The sequence below is a fragment of the Ptychodera flava genome, chromosome 5 (genome assembly GCF_041260155.1).
Source record: "Ptychodera flava strain L36383 chromosome 5, AS_Pfla_20210202, whole genome shotgun sequence".
In the NCBI taxonomy this organism is placed as follows: Eukaryota; Metazoa; Hemichordata; class Enteropneusta; family Ptychoderidae; genus Ptychodera; species Ptychodera flava.
This window is the reverse complement of record NC_091932.1, coordinates 26,883,545-26,904,740: the sequence shown is the minus strand read 5'-3', so window position 1 is coordinate 26,904,740 and position 21,196 is coordinate 26,883,545. Positions and strand designations below refer to the sequence as shown.

The 21,196-nt window shown below is 36.5% G+C and overlaps 1 protein-coding gene across 3 annotated transcripts in view; it reads left to right on the top strand.

Annotated features, from left to right (window-relative positions):
- LOC139133398 (cytochrome P450 1A5-like) overlaps window positions 1-19,875 on the top strand; it is a 60,073-nt gene extending 40,198 nt beyond the window's left edge. The window contains exons 1-10 of one of the 3 annotated variants that reach the window (XM_070699965.1): window positions 6,233-6,381; window positions 7,089-7,275; window positions 8,116-8,289; window positions 9,041-9,125; window positions 10,241-10,402; window positions 12,598-12,806; window positions 13,324-13,437; window positions 17,405-17,644; window positions 17,966-18,064; window positions 18,619-19,875. In XM_070699965.1, coding sequence (XP_070556066.1) covers window positions 7,110-7,275; window positions 8,116-8,289; window positions 9,041-9,125; window positions 10,241-10,402; window positions 12,598-12,806; window positions 13,324-13,437; window positions 17,405-17,644; window positions 17,966-18,064; window positions 18,619-18,893 — 1,524 coding nt within the window. In that variant the 5' untranslated portion in view covers window positions 6,233-6,381; window positions 7,089-7,109 and the 3' untranslated portion in view covers window positions 18,894-19,875. Of the gene's footprint in view, window positions 1-6,232; window positions 6,382-7,088; window positions 7,276-8,115; window positions 8,290-9,040; window positions 9,126-10,240; window positions 10,403-12,597; window positions 12,807-13,323; window positions 13,438-17,404; window positions 17,645-17,965; window positions 18,065-18,618 lie in introns of those variants that run through there. The other 2 variants (XM_070699964.1, XM_070699966.1) reach the window with 2 other exon arrangements.
- The last annotated feature ends 1,321 nt before the right edge of the window (window positions 19,876-21,196 follow it).

Here is a 21,196-nt window from a genome sequence, read left to right as displayed (position 1 = left end):
AACGTCATCTATCACGACGTTGATGTTGGGGACAGTAAGCCTGTAAAACAACATCCATACAGACTGAATCCAACAAAAGCGAAATATCTCCAGGAAGAAGTCAAATACCTGCTGGACAATGACTTTATTGAACCCAGTAAAAGTAACTGGAGTTCGCCGTGATACTTGTTCCCAAATCAGATCACAGTTATCGTATGTGCACGGACTTTAGGAAGGTCAACACTTTAACAAAGACAGACACTTTCCCAATCCCGAGGATTGATGACTGCATCGACCGAGTGGGAAAAGCCAAGTATGTGACGAAATTTGACCTACTGAAGGGATTTTGGCAAGTCCCTCTGACGGATCGTGCTCGTGAAATATCCGCCTTTGTTACACCAGACGGATTGTTCCAGTACAAGGTGATGCCATTCGGAATGAAGAACTCTCCGGCAACGTTCAAACAGATGATCAACGACGTCATATCCGGGCTAGACGGATGTGCAGCTTACGTTGACGACGTCGTCCTGTATAGTGACACCTGGGAGGAACACATCAAGCTCATGCGGAAGTTCTTTGAGAGACTGAGTAAAGCAATGTTGACTGTCAACCTTGCCAAATCTGAGTTTGGTTGGGCGAGGGTAACTTACCTCGGACATACTGTAGGACAGGGTGAGGTAAAACCTGTTGATGCCAAAATCAGTGCCATTTCAAGTTTTCCCATACCAAACTGCAAACGACAACTGATGCGCTTTCTCGGTATGGCTGGTTACTACAGAAAATTCTGTCCAAATTTCTCCACAATTACTGAGCCTTTGACTAACTTACTTAAAAAGAAAGTAAAGTTTGTTTGGTCAGAGCAATGCCAACAGGCATTTCATACACTTAAAGCCATACTGCAAAGTGCCCCAGTGTTGTCTGCACCAGATTTCACTTTGCCATTCAAATTAGCTGTAGATGCTAGTGATACGGCTGCTGGTGCTGTTTTATTGCAAGAGGATAGTCATGGTATAGATCATCCTGTTTGCTTTTTTCACGCAAATTTAACAAATCCCAGAGAAACTACTCTACAATTGAAAAAGAGTGTTTATCTTTGATATTAGCTTTACAGCATTTTGAAGTTTATGTTACTTCTTCAAATCAGCCAATAGTGGTTTATATTGATCACAACCCTCTTGTTTTTCTGCAGAAATTTAAAGGCAAAAATCAGAGATTGCTAAGATGGAGTTTAATGTTACAGGAGTTTAATCTTGACATTAGACATATCAAAGGCAGAGACAATTTAATTGCAGACTGTCTCTCTCGTATTTAGAGTTTATTGTTGTTCACTTTCAAGAAATTTTACTTTAGAGTAAAACAAATTTTGAGTACTTAAATCTTTTTCAAGATTACATTTGTAAAAGAAAGATTTTTCTTTGAAAAATTTTCTTTTTTTTTGAAGAGGGGGTGTGTTATGTAGGTCATTTCCCCCACACTCATCATGACCTGAGTTCAATTAGTCTAGAACATTCTCAAGGTCACTGCCCTTAATGACCTCACAACCTTGAATTCAATTAGTCATGTTTTGAATGTTCTAGAAATTTAATTAGTTGTGTAAGAGAGATAATTTTAGAACAGTAATTAGCATGTCAATAAAAGTTCTAGATTGTTCTTATATGCATGTGTATAAAAGGGACGTGCAAAGCTTCCAGTCAGACTTTTGGGATCGTGTCTCTTGTGTGTTACTAAACTCCAGCAGTAGTCATTCTCAAGACTTTTCAAGACCTTCACTGTCAACGTTGGATTTATACTGTGGACTTTGTGCAGCTTCAAGCCTGCAAGCCAAAGGACTGTTCATTCATCCGACTGACTGTTACAACTCTGAGACTGGAGCTTTGCCGTCCCAGCTGAGATAAGTAGTCTGTACACTTTTAAAGCTTGTACTCTATCCCTAACTTAGCAATTAGTTTTATTTTCGTAATAAATTTTGTATAAAACGTTAACTGCTGAGTTCACCCTTTTGTTCGTTTTCTCTGCACGTAACAATATTTTTTGGACCTATCTTTTTACGTCAATGTTTAGACACCCTTTAAAAATGAATAATATAGCCACTATCTACTGTATCTTGTCTCACTATACTGTCGGGGAAAACACTTTTTCGCCCCGCTGTTATATGATTAGTTGCGGTGTCTTGCTCTTGCACGCCCGCTTTCTAGAAAATGTGTTTTTGTATAAAAACTACAGTGAAGGATATAAAAATTCCAAAGTTACTATTACACTTATTGATTTGACCAGTTATTCCGCGACACTTCATCGATTATGTCTCCTCGTCACAAACGGCCTAAAAACTGGATTGCGACCCTTGCTTGATGAGTTAGGTAGTTGAGTTTATATATTGATAGATTAATGTATCACAATATAGACAGATTCACGCAACTAAGCTATTGAGTTCTTGACAGCTCACTGACATATATAGCCAAGAGGGCGAAAGTCTCAGGCCCAGCGGAGCATACGCAGTATGCAGTAAATTGCATGCTTTCTGAAAAAAGGCGGTTAGCTACTTTGCAAAATGCAGCTTGACTAATGTTCCAGTCCTGTTTAAGAGAATAACTTTCGAGCTGCGTAGCTAGTAATGTTTTAGATACCCGAAATGCTTCTTGATTTACAGAGAGAATACTAGACTCTTCTTGCAAACGGGTCCAATTGAAAATTCAAAGCAAAATACTACGGTGTAAAATCTGCAAGCAAGGTCGCAGTCACCGACCGACATCCCCGCTTGTATTGTCGAGCACACCATGGGGCTACCAAATAGCACCATGATCTGAGCACAAAACCGAAAGGCACATGATATCATCACTCTAAAACTTACATCGTTTGTAAAACACGTCTTTTTTATAATTTCAAAAGACGTCTACAAAGGTGCCTAACATTACAAGAACGCAATTGATAAACTGAATAAGGTAAAGGCGAACGTCGAGTTAATAGAGCCTTTTTCGTTCTTGTTCTTGACTTACACGGAAATGTTAGGTCGGACTGGGGAGGGCTGATATAAGAGAATTAATTTAAGACAAGTTTTTATCACAATTACTTTCTGGTCGTTTTTCCAAATTGTTAACCAACTCTTGGATATTATCTGTCTGTAATTAAGATGTTTCATATGTTCAAGGTCAACATTAAATTAAACGCCTAATAAGTGGCTCATCAAGCCGACATAAATAACATTGTACAAATTTACAAAAACCTACCTGAATGTTTTAGTGGATCGTATACAAATGGTGTTCAAATCACATACAACTACAAAATTATCCAACGTTTATCAAAGTTCCATATACGGATTGACTTTCAAAGGCATGTCCGCATTTTGTCCTATAGTAGATATTCTCAACCATTTATAACCGTAAAAGCCTTCATTTAGGTAAAAAAGTAAAAAGCTGCACTAGTTCGAATATAAAATAGATAAAATTACAATACCGGAAAAAAACCTTCGATAAAAAACATTAGGAGTAGAGGAAACATACGTTCCGGGAGCAACCATGCAACCCCCTATCAGTGACTAAAAGACGCTCAAAGTGTCAAGATCTAAAAGTGTAAAAGAATGACGAATACATTAAAAATGACCAACCAATAAAAAGGTGAAAAAGGTATAAAACCGCACTAGTATCTGTATAATTTATAGTGTTACCTCTGACACTCTCAAAATCCTGTACATAACTCTAGTAGGAGGCCAACTTGAGTACGTCAGTCAAGTATTGTCTCCCTCCACAACAGCTGTATCTCATTAAGCATATTGAAAGAGTTCAGCGTAAATTTACTAAGTATATGCGTGGTAAAATTGGAATAAGCTACTGATCTGGCTACTGAACGCCACCTTCTTCCTTTTTCAATATTACACTGTCACAAGAGCGCTGGAAATTTGCTGGATGCAACCTTATTTTTGTAAGTGTATGTTTTCTCTTTTGATAACGGCCGCGAAATCGTATGTATTGTAAAGATAAAGTTCTGCGAGTATTTTGTGACCGTGTATTAGCTGTTAATACAAGGAATCAAATGTTCCTTGACTGACCGCGGAAAGTATCTTTGCAAAATGACATTGGATGGACACCAAGTTCGAACAGCGGCGCGGTAGGCATTGTCTCCTCAGATTTTAGTTTTTCTTGCAGTATTGTGAGTAACATGTTCATATTTTTTAAATTATCCCATTTTATTTAAATGTCACACTGTTAATTTGTGTCTCTAATTTGCTGTGTTTACATTATTAGTTACACTGGTAATAGCCTGCTTTCCGATCCAGGAGATATTTATTCTATTCTGTTTGTTTGCCTAGATTATGCTCAAAAAGTGTTACAGTGTTCTATTTCATGCAATTTTGAGCATTGGTAAATGCGTTGAAAAATAAAGGCACTATATGTTCAAAATCTAAACACGTGCATTGAATTTTTTTTAACTGAACACTTTAAGTGCAATCAAAATTGTTACAGTTCAGTGTTCTATTGTGTGTTCAATAACTAAACACATACCTTTAAAATTATTGGTGATACTTTTTCAGCCGATTGGTCTATGCCAGCATAGCCTATCTGATAAAGTTTATAGTGTTTATAGTGTTAATAAAATAATTTGACGTCAATTTGTTAAGGTAAATCGTTTCTCGTTTCGCACGTGTTTGTATCTGAGCCAAATGCCTGAAGAATACGAACAATAAATACACCAATATCGGACCTAAAGACTGCACCAATATCGGACCTGAAGACTATTCTTTTCAAGTTTTTTTTTGCAGTTCAGTCTGCTGTAGCATTCATCATGCAACGCTTTCAACCTACTTTTCAAGGGCTCATTCACCCCTTCAGAAGTGTGAATCCCGCCCGAACTAAATGGGGTAGTTATACCTCCAGTATTCGATTTCAGTATTATCACAAAAAGGATATTACTGATAATAAGTTCAACTGTTCTCGGTTAACAGTCAACTCCAGTTAGCTTAAAGTAAACCCTGAAAGTCTCAGGCTATTTTAAGGAATTTTTAACATTTTTATGTACATGTACCTATAAATTTCAATGTTGTCCCTTAAAAGGTCATTATTAAGTTTATGATATTCTAGACTGAAAAGTCAACTCCAAGAGTATCGTCCGCCATTGCCGTGTATCACATACCGTATAGGCTAAAGTTGCTTTGAAAAGAATACCGTTGTGTAACGTTTTTCATTTTTTAACAATTGCATTTGTATTCGTGACAAAGGTACTGCTCCATTCAATTCTCAACCTGTTCACAACGTGTTCAGTTCCGACTTGCTGCTATCCAAACAACAAACAAAAGAAAGGCAATGTCTTCTTACATAACCATTGAAAAACATAAGAGAGGGCATTTGCAGTCCATGAAATTTTCTAAACTCTTGTCATATTCAATGGTATTTTTTTTTTTAGTTACTATTTCACATCATGCACGTCGCTGGTAAGACGTCGGCGGCAGACGAAGAGTACACAAAACACACAAAAATGGGTAAAGGAAAAACATAAAAAAGAAAAACAAAAGATCCGACAAATTGCCAATATCTACGTATCTTTTTACGTACGCAGCGTTTTTTGCAAGTAATACACATTTCGGTCTTTATAGAACGGCTGGGTATAACATTCCGATGACGAGAAAAGGAGTAATATCGATAATACAATCAGATATAAGTTAATTTTCCAATTGAAAACCTTCCTGGAGTTGTTTTTAAAATGCATGCACTCCAATTTCCTTCGAAAGTGTTGCAACTAACACAGCCAGGCAAACTCAAACAATAGCCTTGCTCGCTACGTTGAACTTAGTACTGGTCCTTTCAAAGTCTCCTTATAGCAAGCATTGAGAAACTCTTCCAGGAAATAAGTGTTCGTTCAATATTGTTAATTTCTTGGTGTCGCTTTACTGTGCTGTAAATCACGCCTATAAGTCTGCCGTATTTTCTAACGATGCTGGCAGAAATAAAAGAGAGATCCTTACTTCATTCATTGGCGATACAAAGGGCAATAACAAATAATTTCGAAGTTTCGCAGTTAAATTTGACAACATGAAATGGTGGGCAAATTTTGCTGATTTTGGCAAGTTGACAACATAAAACGATCATATCTACTCAACAATGTTTCTTACTTCCTCTGTGCTTCGAAAAAGAAAAAAAGGTTTTGAAATTCAAATCTATATTGTCATTGAAATGGAAATTTATGAATGGCTTGCGATTTTAATAAAACAATCAGCATAATAACATTTCATTATGTATTGTTCATACCAACAATTGATTACAATTACTGGTGTCCAGCAGTGACAGCTTTTGTGTGATGGCCATGACAACGTTATATAAGCCACAAAATGCAAAGTAGTTTTTTAACTACACTAAAGAGATCAACAGGTCAGAGTCATTAAACCACATTTCAGAAGGCAAGCACAGACAGAAGGTGAGCCGATTATCAACAATTCATCGCTAGAATGTTCCCATTCTTTGTCATTTTATTTTCCTTCAAGGCTCACGATATCCTTGTCAGGAGAAGCAAAGTCGTCGCTAAAGTTGGGAGAACACAATTTTTAAGGGTCATTATGATGATTGTTGAATATTGATAACCCCTTATTTTTCGAAGATAACTGAGACTTATTATTCAACCACTACGTCATGATCAGATTCAGGAAAACGTACAGTTCATTATCAACTAGAACTTATCGCAATATCATTCCAAATACATGAAAGTGCAGTGTCTTTTACAAAAATGCGATGGCGCAAGGCGGTCGACGCGCGCTCCACACCAAGGTGACCCCACTGCTGAAGCGAAGTACAGCACAAATCTACAGAACTATGCATGAATTATAGACTAACTATTATTATTGTCCCTGATTTTGCAAGTGTTTTATACCCCGCTGGTTGGTCGGTATTTTAGTGTATTCATTTTAACTTGTTGCAGTTTTTATCCTGTGCCTTTAACAAGTATTTTATCTCTTGCTGGTCAGCCAATATTTTACTGTACCCTAGAGACCAACTATTTCTTGCCCTAGGCTAGAAGAGTACATATGGTACCTCTTTTATCAAAATCGATCTTTGTTTCGAAACCACTTGCGAATTTCACCGACGGGGCAAGCCACGGCAATGCAATTCTTCCGTGCATTTTCACAGAGTATCAAGCCGGCTGTCAGAATGGATTATGCAACAGCGGAAACGATCCAGACCTTTCTCAGCAGTCCAATCAATATTTTTATGGTCCTGATAGCCTTCATACTGATAGCTGCGTTATGGAGTGTGCGTAGACCTGCTGGTCTCCCCCCAGGCCCAAGAGGTTTACCTTTTATTGGGAACATACGTGGTAGGTTTAATCGTATGGTCTTGCACTACAAAATGCAACAGCAAATGTAATTCATATAAAGCAGAAGAAATATTAGAGCCTCCGTAAAAAAAAATTATATTTGAGCTGTAGAACCACAGAGGTCATGTATTGAAATGAACCTTTTCCTTTCATGCCTGAACTAGCAAAATACTAGACAACCCGGTATAATAAATGAGTTAGTGACTATGCCAAGGCATCGGAGGTCATTAAAACTCTTGTATCTTCAACCAAGGTTTGACTAAACGTTCTATCACTTCGACCAACTGCAACTATTAGTGAGTGAACATAGAAAACAAGTACGCATATCGATGATTTGATCCCTACAACCATAGGTCATTGCAGACTATTAATTATATTAGAAAATGTGATGGTCAATCACTGGATTTGATAAATTTTGTTGAGCATGCTTTATGCATAATGCAGAATTGTGTCCAGTGAGAAGTTGGATTATTCGTAATCCATTGACGGAGGGAAGCATAGAGACTCTGGTGGTAATACTGACATTTACAAATGATTTACCAGTATTGACAGACATGGCAGATTTCATAATCTGTCTACTAACAAAAAGAGTCGCTAGATTACGATAAGCCGTTTAACATCTACGAAGGAAGTCATGTTCACCTTTTTAGTTTCACTGCACTAGTTCTGCAAACTTAAGGTTTTGGTTAAGTTTCACCAATCATATGTTGTTGTCCAATGACCTTTTCATATGGACAACCGGTACGACTGGAAACTCACCTAATTTCCTTCATCAAAATGAAATCGATGAAAACGCCTTACGGAAAACAGTCTGATCTTTTGTGACCCATTTCGTTTCAGATATGGCCGGAAATCCTATATGGACAATGTTAGACTTTGCTAAGACATACGGCGATATTTTTACCCTGAAAATCGGAATACGGAACGTTGTTGTGCTGAATAACTACAAGCTTGCGCGAGAAGCACTCGTGGCAAAACAGGATGAATTTGCAGGAAGACCCTGGTTATATAGCCGTGAGCATAAAATTAGTCATTCTGGATAGGGTTAATCTTAATTGATATATAAATAAGCACTATAATTCTTGTCTTATAATTTGGCTGCTCGAATTATATGACATGAAGAGACAGACGTAACCGGAAAACGCAACGTTATACCTCTGCCCAAAACCTTTAATATAGCACTATTGGGATCGATATGCCTTACAAGGCACCTTGAAATCTCCGTCACACTGCAAGCTCCTTTTCAAAGTAGTGAACTGGAGATACTTAATGCTCGGTCAAGTACATTTGATTAATCATGAAGGCATCCTTACATGTACACATGCACAGTCTTTTAGCGAGCGAGACTGTTGGCTTAAAGTCGATCTAATAATAATAATAATAATAATAATAATAATAATAATAATAATAATAATAATAATAATAAAAATAATCATCATCATCATCATCATCATCAACATCATCATCATCATCATCATCATCATCATATACTTTATTGTTGCCAAAACATCCCATATTATATTGTTACCGGAGTAACTTACTGTATTGTTTCAATAATTATATGGAAGTTGAAGTGGTCGTTTCGCTATTAACACGAATGACAACAACATCGCCATCGTTTAAGCATAAACTCATCCAGCCTATCGTTATTATCAATGATATGACTTTAATTTAACGCGTATTTGATCCAAAAACTTTGACTACACCAAACGATCATCGGACGGACTAATGGTTGATGTTTTATCTCTGTGTAAATATTTCATAGTGGACCTATTGAGCGAGGGGGGACACAATATTACAAATGGTAAAAAGTGGAAGGCTATGCGTAAAATTGGATACAAAGCCGTCAGGTAAGCTCTATTTAAAGAAAATCAGGATAGCTGAGGTCACCAGGTAGACCGTTACTTGTATGCAAATATTTTACATTCAACACTTTAAGTATTATTCGTTATAGAATAGGTCATGAAAGAGCCCTTTTGGCTCGCGTGTGATTTCAACATTAACATTCTTTTAGTTTGAAATTTCTGACCTTTACGTTTTTCATCTAGGTTTGTATTTCATCAAGAGTTTTTACTCACTATTCGTCACATCATGTATTTGCCACAGGAATGTTGTATTTAGGGCACCAGTTATCAAATAATATCTCCAGGCTTTTGTACTATGATGTGTCACTGTCATTGTGCAGAAAATTAAATCGGCGTGTCACTGAAAACATCATGACAGCAACGGCTTTGTTCGTAAATTTTCTTTAATTTATTCTTCTTGGTTTTGAAGGGTAAAAATATACTTTTATGGTTGTTTGGAAAGAATGTTAACATTGACAATTTCATTGATTTCAGGAAAGCATTATGGGTAATTAGCCGATTGCACAAAACGTTATAGAAATTACAGAACCCCCAACGGTAACACTAGTTAATATCTAAATTGATGTTTCCGCGACTTCTGAAAAACTGCTCTTTATGTATGTGGACTCTTCGTCGACTTATTTATTCATTCAATGACCTACGGAAAATTAAAAGTGTCATACACGATAAAATTACAAATTAGCTTAAGAAAACTGTTACGAAACGTTTGCCACAATATGTTTTAAGTTTACGTTTTGACGAATGAGGTAAATTTCTAGGCTATCCGTAAATTTTATATTCACGTTTGATTAAAACTTGCTCACTGAATCATATTTCACATCGTCGAGGTGAAAGTAAATTTTACGAATAAAGTTGAGATAAAAATCTGACGAATTTTGAAATCAATCAGAATTGACACTATATCACATACTTGCCCTGTTTCGTTGTAAGCAGAAAGCAACATTGGCATAATTTGTTTGCTACTTCATGGCTACAATTGAGTTCTACTAATCATTCGTTAGTGGATGACGATTTCATTTCTCATGTAGGGTAAACAAATGTCAAAAACAGGCAAAAAGATTATATGTATTTAATTGACTACAGCTTTTGTATTGTTTTAGGAATTTCGCCAGCGGACACATATTGGAAAAAATTGTGACAAAGGAGGCGTTTCCTGATATGAAGAAAGCCGTTGTTGACAAGAATGGAGAACCGTTCGATGCTCAATCAATATTGACGTTGTTCGTTTACAAAGTGATGTTAAATGTTTGCTTCGGGCACAAGTAAGTGCGCTGGCCCATTTAAATACACTCATCAATGAAAAAAATGACCAAATTGGCGTCAGATGTAGTCTCATAAAGTTGTTGTTTGAAAGCCAGTAGTTTGATGTTTTGTCGTAAAATTCACATAGCGAAAAATTGAAGAAATCTTGCATATCTATATATAGCATATCTATCGTATTCCAGTCCACATATTTTATAGCTAACAGGATTCAACCTACACGCAACAAATCCAAATACGCATTTGTGGTAAACTTTATTCAATGTTGCAGCCTCAATGCACTATAAAATAACCTAACATCTAAGGCAGCTTCGAAATTCCATGACACATTTAAGGTAGAACGCACCTCGGGGACAGAAATTCAGGCCTTCAAACTTTATCAATTTTCTTCTGACCTACCACTTGTGGGGGCTCATTTTGAAGCTCTCGGCGAAAGAAAAGTTTTCACCGTCTTAGTTTTTCGAAAATCGAAAATTTTATTTTTTCTCATAGAATTAACACAGGGATAGCGGTCATTATGGATTTCATATATCGAGAAATCACAAGTTATTTGTCTCTCTAGTACCAAAGTTTGCACGGTGACCCCTGATTTTTATTCTTGCTTTGGTAAGAGAATGGTTGAAAGTTTCACTGAGGAAAGTTTGAGCAAAAGTTTAAGTCTTTCACTTTCGAGGTGCATATAACCTTAAGCAAGAACAGGATTTTTAATAACATAAGGGACATTATTGGAGTCATCTGTCTGTGAGAAATGCCAGGTAAGTTTGCAAACTCCTTAATGAAAGCTTGCACAAGCTTTAGGATAGGAAAAAAGACAAGGCTAACGTTTGTTACCATTTCATTTGGTTGGGTATTTTGTTGACCAAATACCTTTGAGCATATCAATTATCAATATATATTTACCATCGAGCATACTTATAGTTTCGTGCTAACGTCGACTGTTTAATTAAGACGTTTCCGTAGGACCCACAAGACTTAGGGGCTCTGAACGTATATTTGCACGGACTTTCAGCGCACACCAGATTGCAGCCAACACTAGATCGCTGTTGGAAATCGCCAACAAATTTATCGTGGTATTGCACGAAAATGGTCACCACTCGGCCAATCGGATGCCCCTGTCACTAATATAAGATGTCGATGATACAATATGGCGCAAATACCACGAAGTTTGCAAACGGGCTGTATTTTGCAACGCTATACGTCCATGTGCACACTTTGCAGTACCTTACATTGCTGACATTAAAGGGAGGAATGCTGGTATAATAATTTAGTTTGAATATTATTAGTAAGAACATGTGAGTTTGAGAATGTCTCGGCATATTCTGTGCATTCAAGTAGATTTTCATTAACCCTGATGGTATTGTCCCTTTTGCAACCTCAGCATTCAGGCATCTATGTGAAGCTGTTTCTGGTTGTTGGTAAAATTTTCTTTGTTCACATCAGTGCTCAACGTTAACAAATGTTCTCCCCTTGGATATTGCGTAAAATTTCGAAACCTTCTCATACATCATCGTGGTGAAAACAGATCACGAGCTCGCAAGGGCTCAAGCTCTCCTAGGGGAATTTTGAAGCCAATGGTTTTTTTTGGAAATCTCCTGTCTTTGTCAACCCAGCAGTCGGTAATTATTTTTATTGTTAGCTGCATTTTTCTATCTAAAACAGCAAAGCGTGACATCGCCTGATATTTAATGTTTTTACCTTTTCGAGCTTCTTATTCTGCTGTATTAATGTAATCGTGAGAACGTGTTTCTTTGAGACATATTTTCCTAATTGTGGGGTAAAAGAATGCAAATGTCGCCGGATTTTGATGTGCTCTGCTGATGACGTAGAATAAAATACATATCTTTGAAAGTCTTTCTTTGTGCCATTAAGACCATTAGGACACTTTATACAGTTGTCTGCTAGTCATGTACGTTTAGCAAACACGAAAATCTCAGACTGTTAGATGCTACAGGAGAATTGCAGCATATATTAGCACTAGGATACCTTAACTTACTCAATACTTACGATTCGATTCTCGAACGGTTTTATTGAAATCCTCATGATAAGTGTTGTAGCACCATTATTGCTTGAAATGGATAGGGACTCCTCTCCTTGAATGCCGTGACATTCTTTTGACATTTTATTATCGGAGAATGGAAGCATGTCATATTTTCTCTCACGTCCTCATCACCTAGACATAGATCATCTCTTGTTTCAGCTATGACCTTGATGACGCTGAATTCAAAAACATCATGCAGGTCACTAAAGACATGAATGCTGTCTTTGGTAATGGCACGCTGGCTGACTTTGAGCCAATATTTAAGTATATACCAACCGAAGCCGTCCGTCAGATGAAGAAAATGTCAAATACTTGGTTAACATTTATCCAGTCAAAGGTCGATGATCATAGGATGAATATGCAAAAAGGTATAGTATAAATAACTAAATGGTAGAAATGTTGAAATGATCGCATAGTCAAGAATCATTATGTGACATGTATGGAAATGTAGAATAAGCTGCAGTTTTCACAAATATGCTCTCGTTGGCACAAAGACAGTGACTATGTTTAAACATTATAAAGGTTCTGAACTCTCGCCCATATAGTTAATAGGTTCCGCTTATCTGAGCTTTCTCTCTGCACAATTTTATGTCCGTAATGATTCACGTTGACGTCTTTGTTTTTTTATATAGAAATGATATCTTTACACCGCATTGATAACATTAATTTCTTTTTTATTTTAGCAACAAATACAAAAACAATTATCATCAACATTATCACTGTCATCATGCTCCTCTTCATGATTAAGGCATAATGAACACCATTTTAAGAATTGCTTAGTCGGTCAAAAAATACATCACTTAAATATTATCAGAACTAACCATCCTAGAATGATAATATTCGTTGCCAGTGATTTATGATCATTTCAACTTTCTTCTTTAACAGGTAACGTTTCTGATGTTGTTCATGATGTTTTGAAGATCCAAGTGGAAGGGCAAGGTACAGACCAGGCGTTGACGGACGTGAATGTACGACAATTACTATCTGATATATTTGGAGGTAATTCATTCATATGTTTGTTGGATGATAGAGGAAAGCCTTATAGCATACGGTGATTGCCTTCCATACTTTAAAAATAGTACACAAGACATGTACAATCTTGCTGAGTAACGTCATATAAGGTTAATAATTATACGTGATTCGGACTTGGATGATGCTTAAAATACTTCAATTGGATGCTAATTGTTGAAATCGTGTGGGGGTAGAATTTCATGATAAATAACTGACGATTTTTTTCAACGAAAAGTCGTAAATTTAAAACAGTTAGGGAAAGCCAGGGAGTGGAAATAAAATATCGAAAACGTTTAACTGATCTTTTTACAAAACGAACACTTTACATCAATTCCCGTTTTTACTACCAGCATTTCATTTACCTCTCTTGGTACCTCGCTCCTCCGTCATATAATTTGAAGATTTTCTGGAAATGTTTATTTACTGCTGTGCTTGGCTGTGCTTTTTGACTTTGGAAAGGTGTTTTATCTTTCCTCACTACTAGCTTTATAATATTGTCACTCTTGAACAAGCATTCGGGTAATGACGTACTCATAAAGAATACCTAGGCTTCTATGTGTGAAAATGTTCACATCCCACAACACAATTTTGATGAGATGATGATGTAGGATCGCTAGGTCAGTTGATGCATCCAGTACTCATTAAAACGGACCTTTTACACCTTTGTTTTGGCTAAAGATACAAACTCATGGCGTTGATTTCCCTTCTCGTTTCAAAACACTTCAAATTATAGGTCTTGATCACTTGTCATGAAGATGGTTAAGATGCAAAATACTGCGGACCTTTAAGTTCAGATATCTGCGTTTTAATTTGAAGGTTTTTTTGTAAAAATATTGTTTGCTTGAATCAAAATGCAATCTTTTGTGAAAGATGGCTGTATTATTCTGTGGTAAGGAGTTATAGGGCTCATGGAAATGATGACAGTAAGCATGAATTTCTTCAATAATGCCACTGGGGACGCTATTTTTCATAGTAACTCAAAATTTATGTTGCTTTGCCCACATGACACATCCGTGGTCAAGCTGACATTGTCCTAAAACCTGTCAAAAGGCTTTGTGCCGCTGAATGTTTCAACATAGGACAATTAAGCCCAATGCTACTGATACTATGGTACCTTGATTGATTGCCGGAGATTTCAATTTCCATATGAATGACCCAGAGTCATCATACACCGGTAAACTCATTGATCTACTGAATTCAAAGAATCTTCAGCAGCATGTAAATCAACCAACCCATGTGTCTTAACACATTCTTGATCTGCTGATAACACGCTCATCTGATCCAGTATTGGACGAAGTTGGTGTTTCGGATATACTTGCGTCGGACCACAGTCTGGTTCATTTCAAGATGACTGTTTCTCGACCACCAAATGTAAACGTGACTAGGTCAAGACGAAATTTTCGATCTACTAATCGCGAACAGTTGAAGTCGAAGATATCTCTGGCGTTGTCAACCTACTGTAACAATCGAACTGTGGATGTTGACGATCTTTGTACAGGATATAATGCGGCTATTTCTGAAATTCTCGATGATCTTGTGCCGATTACGTCTAAAAAATTCACTGACAAGCCGAGGGCACCATGGTATAATGAAGAATTGATGACTATGAGGAGGAAGGTCCGTCAACATGAGCGAAAGTGGTTGTGTTCTCGTCTCATCGTTCATCGTGAAATATTCGTTTCCTCGCGGTTACAGTATAATCGACGAGCTGATGTAGTGAAGTCTGATTACTACCGGGATCGAATAAATACTGCAGACTCTAAAGGACTTTTCGCGATCGTTGATGAGTTGACTGGATCGAGGAAGACCAGTGCAAAGATTCAGCCGACAAATGTCCCTCCTAATGAGCTTAGTGACACATTTTTGAAATTCTTCCAGCAGAAAGTAGAGAAATACAGAGAAGGCCTAGTTCCACTTATTGACAATGCTATTTATCCTTTTCTCAACTGTTCTATGTTATCTTTTAGTCTTGTCAGTGAAAATGATGTTTTAAAGTTAGTTTTAAAATCATCTTCTAAATCGTGCATTTTAGATATTTTACCAACTGAAGTTTTTAAAGATTGTATTTATGAAATCGCTCCGTTTTTAACTCACCTTTTTAACAGCTCACTTTTATCAGGTACTGTTCCGCAGGTTTTTAAAACTGCATTTATTAAGCCTTTGATAAAGAAACCTAGTCTTGATAACAATATTCTTAAAAATTATTGGCCAGTTTCAAATTTATGTTTTTTGTCCAAATGTTTAGAGCGTATTGTCGCGGATCAACTTAAAATCTATTTATCAGAAAATAAATTGTTTGCAAAATGCCAGTCAGCTTATCGTACAAATCACAGTACTGAAACTGCATTGCTTAGGGTTCATAATGATCTCATGACAGCATTAGATTCACGACAGGATGTCATTTTGGTTATGCTGGATTTATCAGCTGCTTTTGATACTCTGGACCATGAAATTCTTCTCAATAGATTGCAGTGTCGTTTTGGAATAACAGGTTCAGCCTTGTTCAGCGTGTTCAACGTGTTAATATTAATTCAACAACATCACAATATGCTGTTCTACGTTTTGGTATCCCACAAGGTTCTGTCCTAGGACCTTTACTTTTTGTAACTCTATACACAACTCCTCTTGATGATATTATTTCTTCCCACGTCCTAGATTACATGCTTTACGCTGACGATTCTCAGATTTATGTTGTTTGTAATAGTCCAGACGATGTCAAGTTGGATCTTGAATTATGCATTGATAATGTGCGTCAATGGATGAGGTCAAACATGCTGATCCTAAATGATGAAAAAACTGAGGTAGTTCACTTTTCATCGCGTTTTAAGAGAGATGTGACTAAACTTGACAGTCTCAAGATCGGTACTTTCGATGTTACCCCGTCCACTACAGTTAAAGATCTTGGTGTTCTGCTCGATTCGAATGGTTCTATGCCAAATCAAATAAATAACACTTGTAAATCTGCCTTTTTAGCACTGTACAAAATCGGTAAAATTCGTTCTTTGATAGATATGCCGACCACAGAGAAATTAGTACATGCTTTTGTCACCTCACGACTAGACTATTGTAATAGCCTGATGCATGGGATTCCTGACTATCAGCTTAGAAAACTTCAGTCAGTTCAGAATGCGGCCGCACGTCTCGTAACACGCACTAAGAAATGTGAACACATCTCACCTGTTCTATTCCAACTTCATTGGTTGCCAGTGAAAGAGAGAATCAAGTTCAAGATTTTGCTTTTTGTTTTCAAAATTCTTTGTAGCGAATGTCCACAGTATTTGCAAACATTGATAGTTATAAATATCCCTGAGCGTGCTCTCCGTTCATCTAACAAGATACTTCTTACCAGGCGTGACGCTAGGGGCACTACAGTTAATTATGGTCATCGCGCATTTGCAATTGCTGCCCCATTGTTGTGGAATGAGCTTTCTTTTGATGCTCACTGTCTTGGTTGGTCTTGTGAGTCTTTTAAACGTTGTCTTAAAACTCTTCTTTTTAAGCATTGTTATAGTACTTATCTGTAATTTTTTTATTGCTGAAATTGATTTGATGTCATGTCTATATGTAATTTTATTGTAATGTGCAGAGCACTGAGACGTAGTGTAGTGCGCTTTTAAGCAATAAATATTATTATTATTATTATTATTATTATTATTATTATTATTATTATTATTATTATCATTATTATTATTATTATTATTGCGGGAAAGTGGTTAGTGGTCTCATGACAAATTACTTTAATTGTGATATTTGAAACTTAGTAAACATTTCTAGCATACTTCATCGACATTATATTTTGTTATTCATGCTAAGAAAGGCATTGTTAGTTTACATTACTGTATTTACGAAGAAATAATTTGAACCTGAACTGTAGTGCAGTCAACTGTCATACACACACCTGTTTGCAACAGTTGTTGATATACTTAGACCTTCCAATTTTATACTTTCATGCCAGCCGCAATCGATACAACAATTAATACCATAAACTGGTGTGTGGCGTACTTGGTAAACTATCCCGATGTTCAGGCGAAAGTACAAAAAGGAATAGATGATGTCATCGGAAAAGATCGGTTACCATTGTTGTCCGACAAGGCTAAATTACCGTACTGCGAAGCTGTCATTCTCGAAGTGATGAGAATCAGAACTATTGCACCGTTAAACCTAGCACGTGAAGCTCTGGCGAACACTACTATCGGTAGGTCTTCTTTTCACCTTCTTGTGAAAACTTGAAGCAAGTACATTTATGGTATATTAATTTGGAAGAGTAAATACAACAGTAACATTTCTATTGACGTTTCGCCTATTACAGTTCTACATACTAATACGCTCTTGCTTTTCGTTTAAAAGCAGGAGTGGTTTCTTATATGTGCAGTCATTTTCATCTATCACAAGAATTACCATTATTTCAGAAATTTGATGAGAAAGGATGAAAATAATTTGAACAGTTCGTCTGCATAGCTTCCAAAGAGTATTCGATTTTCTAGAGGACTGAATACTGCTATTTCTAATCCCATAGGTGGCTATAATATACCAAAAGGGACCCAAATATGGACAAACTTATGGAAGCTGCACATGGATGAGGAATATTGGAAGGAACCTGAGAAATTTCGCCCAGGTATGTTGAATGAAAATTATCTAAATAACAGTGCTTTTGACAAAGTTATTGTGTAGCAAATATGGATTGATAATATATTGTGCACTTTTGCTTAGCCAATAAAAAAAACGCAACATATAAATAAGCTAATGTAGCACTTGAATGATCTCTTCTACCTTTCAGAAATATAAATGGTTTAATTCAGTTTGACTTTATATATTTTAAGGAAGACCTTGATTTCTTTAGTGTCCTTATTATACAACAATTACTGGTGGCAGCGAAAGAAGGAAATATTTCGATCCAACATAAGTTAAAGGTCGACCTACACTGTGGGTGAGTTCAGGGTCCGACAAAACCTATTTGCACATGCTAATACGATTAAGAAAACATTCACTTAAAATTGATCACTTGACAATAGCATTTCGTGACATAACAATCATATGGTACCCTTTAAATAATTTGTTCAGGGCAGACTATGCCTTGACACACAAAATCATGAGAAACCATTGAATACTATGATGTAGAGGTATAGTCTGTAAAGAAAGGTATAGACATGTTTATGTTTCTACCTACAGAACGATTCTTAGACGACGAAGGCAATGCTCAGAAAAAACAAGAGAGTTACATCCCGTTTTCCGCTGGACGCCGTATGTGCATAGGAGAGGTATTGGCAAGGAATGAAGTGTTCCTGATATTCACATGCTTGTTTCAGCAGTTTACCTTTTCACCAGTCGAGGGAAAAGGGAAGCCAAGCCTTGACCCGACCTTCAAAAATCTTATCGCCAGATGTATTCCCTATGATGTAGTCGCCAAGGAACGTATTTCTCGGCAAACGGACTCGGAGGCTTGAATTGGCGTATTCTGAGACAACTTGCTTGGTAGATGAGAGTCAACAAACTTATCCACCGCCGAACGAAATTGGAAATATGATAAATGCGTGCATTTTGAGTCAGTAGATATCTCACCTGGAAAAAACATGTAATGTTTTCCTCATATAATGACACTAGTATTTTTATTCGCAAATATGCAAAAATGTAACTCTCCCTAGTCCATTGAATGAGGGCTTGCACATATTGGTAGCCTAAAGACTAACATTTTGCCTCTTAATGCGCTATTTCTCCCATACTCTTTTCAAACAATGTTTCTAGTATTCAGTGTTCTATTGTGAACCAGCCGACAACAGTTTCAATTTAGTGATGACATGCCCGCAAAATCCAAGGCTGACTTGAACATAGGATAGTAAAATTGTAGAATTCCGTTTTTACAGATTCGGGTTCATTTCTCTGACTAGCAACCGTAACATTGGGTCCAGAGCGTCCAGTAACATTATTTATTTCAGCATATCATTATGATTTTGCTTTCCCGAGTAAAAGTAATGAAAATAAAAGACAGCTATTTCCGTTAATACAGTTTGCTAAATTTAACACATCATCGCGGCCATACATCTGTACACTTGAATACTCTGGATTTAATGTCAATGCAACTATGTAGACCTCATGTTTGCAATTTACAAAATTTGACCTCATTGATTTTCTGAATGGAATTATGAAAAAAAAGCAGACTGAGTAAAAAAGAGTTTTTAAATGTGAGCTGAATCACACACATATAAACTTATATTGCTAATCTATTAAACAATACACGGAACCTCTCCAGCTAATGGCAAGTTATCATTGAACAATTTCTCTGCCTAATCTACAATAACCTCATATTTTTTATCCTTTGAATTTCTATTTTTTGTCAAGTTTACCCTGTTCTGCAATTGTGTTAAAAGAAAGAGTATTATCGACGATGTCTTTAGGGTGGAAATGAAATAAAACACAGTACAAAGAAACCAATAACACGAGCATTGTAATTTTTTTGTAAAATATAAAAAGTGAAGACAGTATGCTGCAAATACCAAGCTGTTATTGAGTGTTGCTTACCATCACTTTTCATAAATCTGGTACGCTTCCTTACTTTCACCAGCCATTTAGAATTTAGATTTTTAACGGTAGATTATGAATCGACAAACATAATATACATAGGACGAGATATGTAGTTTTCGAGTATATATACTGGATGTTGTTAAGGTATTCGACAAATGTTTTGCTTACAATGAACAACACGATTAAAAAACGACAAGCTACATAGTACATGGAAAACATCATCGGTAAAATATGTTAAGACAAAAGTCATTAAGGTAGAATGCGCCCTGGGGACATATATTCGCACTATCAAACGTTAACAATCCTTTTCTGATCTACCACTTGTGGGTTTCATATAAAACTCTTTGAGTAAGTAAAATTCACCATCCTAGTTTTTCGAAAATCGAAAACTTTATTTTTCTCCATAAAGTAATAGGCAAATCTTGGGTAACTTACATGTCTCTCTAGTACAAAATGTACACACTGACCCCGATGTTTATTCTTGGTTTTGAAAGAGAATGGTTGACAATCTTATAAAAAGGGTGACAATCATTAAATAAGAGGAAAGAGTCGGTGAAAAATAGGAAAAAAAACATATAAATAGCACAAGCTGCTGAAAATTTTTATGAGTTATACATATCCTACTTATTATATAATAAAATAGTCACATGAAGCTCAACCAAAGAAGGTGTGAAACCCTGAGTACACGTATTGAAATTCAGAAAATATTAGTATAAGGATTATGGACACAATGGTGAATCAGTATTCTAACCAACCTACTCCAACGATCGAATGGTCCCTCCCAATAGTACTACTTCAGCAAAAACCGATCATACAGCTCAAACGCTAAATAGTTCTATACTTTCTTTATTATTTCACCAGATATTTGTTACGTCTACAAGCAGCCAATGACTGAAACGTTTAATAGGTATATACTACACCTTTGACTTGAACAAAAACACAGATTAAACAGTAATCTCAAATGTATTGAACTCGCATGAATGCCTCCTCGGGGTGAAATATTTTAAAACCCCTTGTTGTAATGGATTATGTATGCCCCTTCCTTTTGTCGCAAATTAAAAAACTAAGCTTCAGAAAATTGTCGAAATGTCTCGTGTTCATCCTCCCATCACAACCTGCACTTGTGCTATACAAACACGTTATTGCTGACGACTATAACCTTAAAGTCTGAACTAGAATTTATGATGTCAACAACAACATGGCAAAGTGTACACAATGCCTTCTTGTG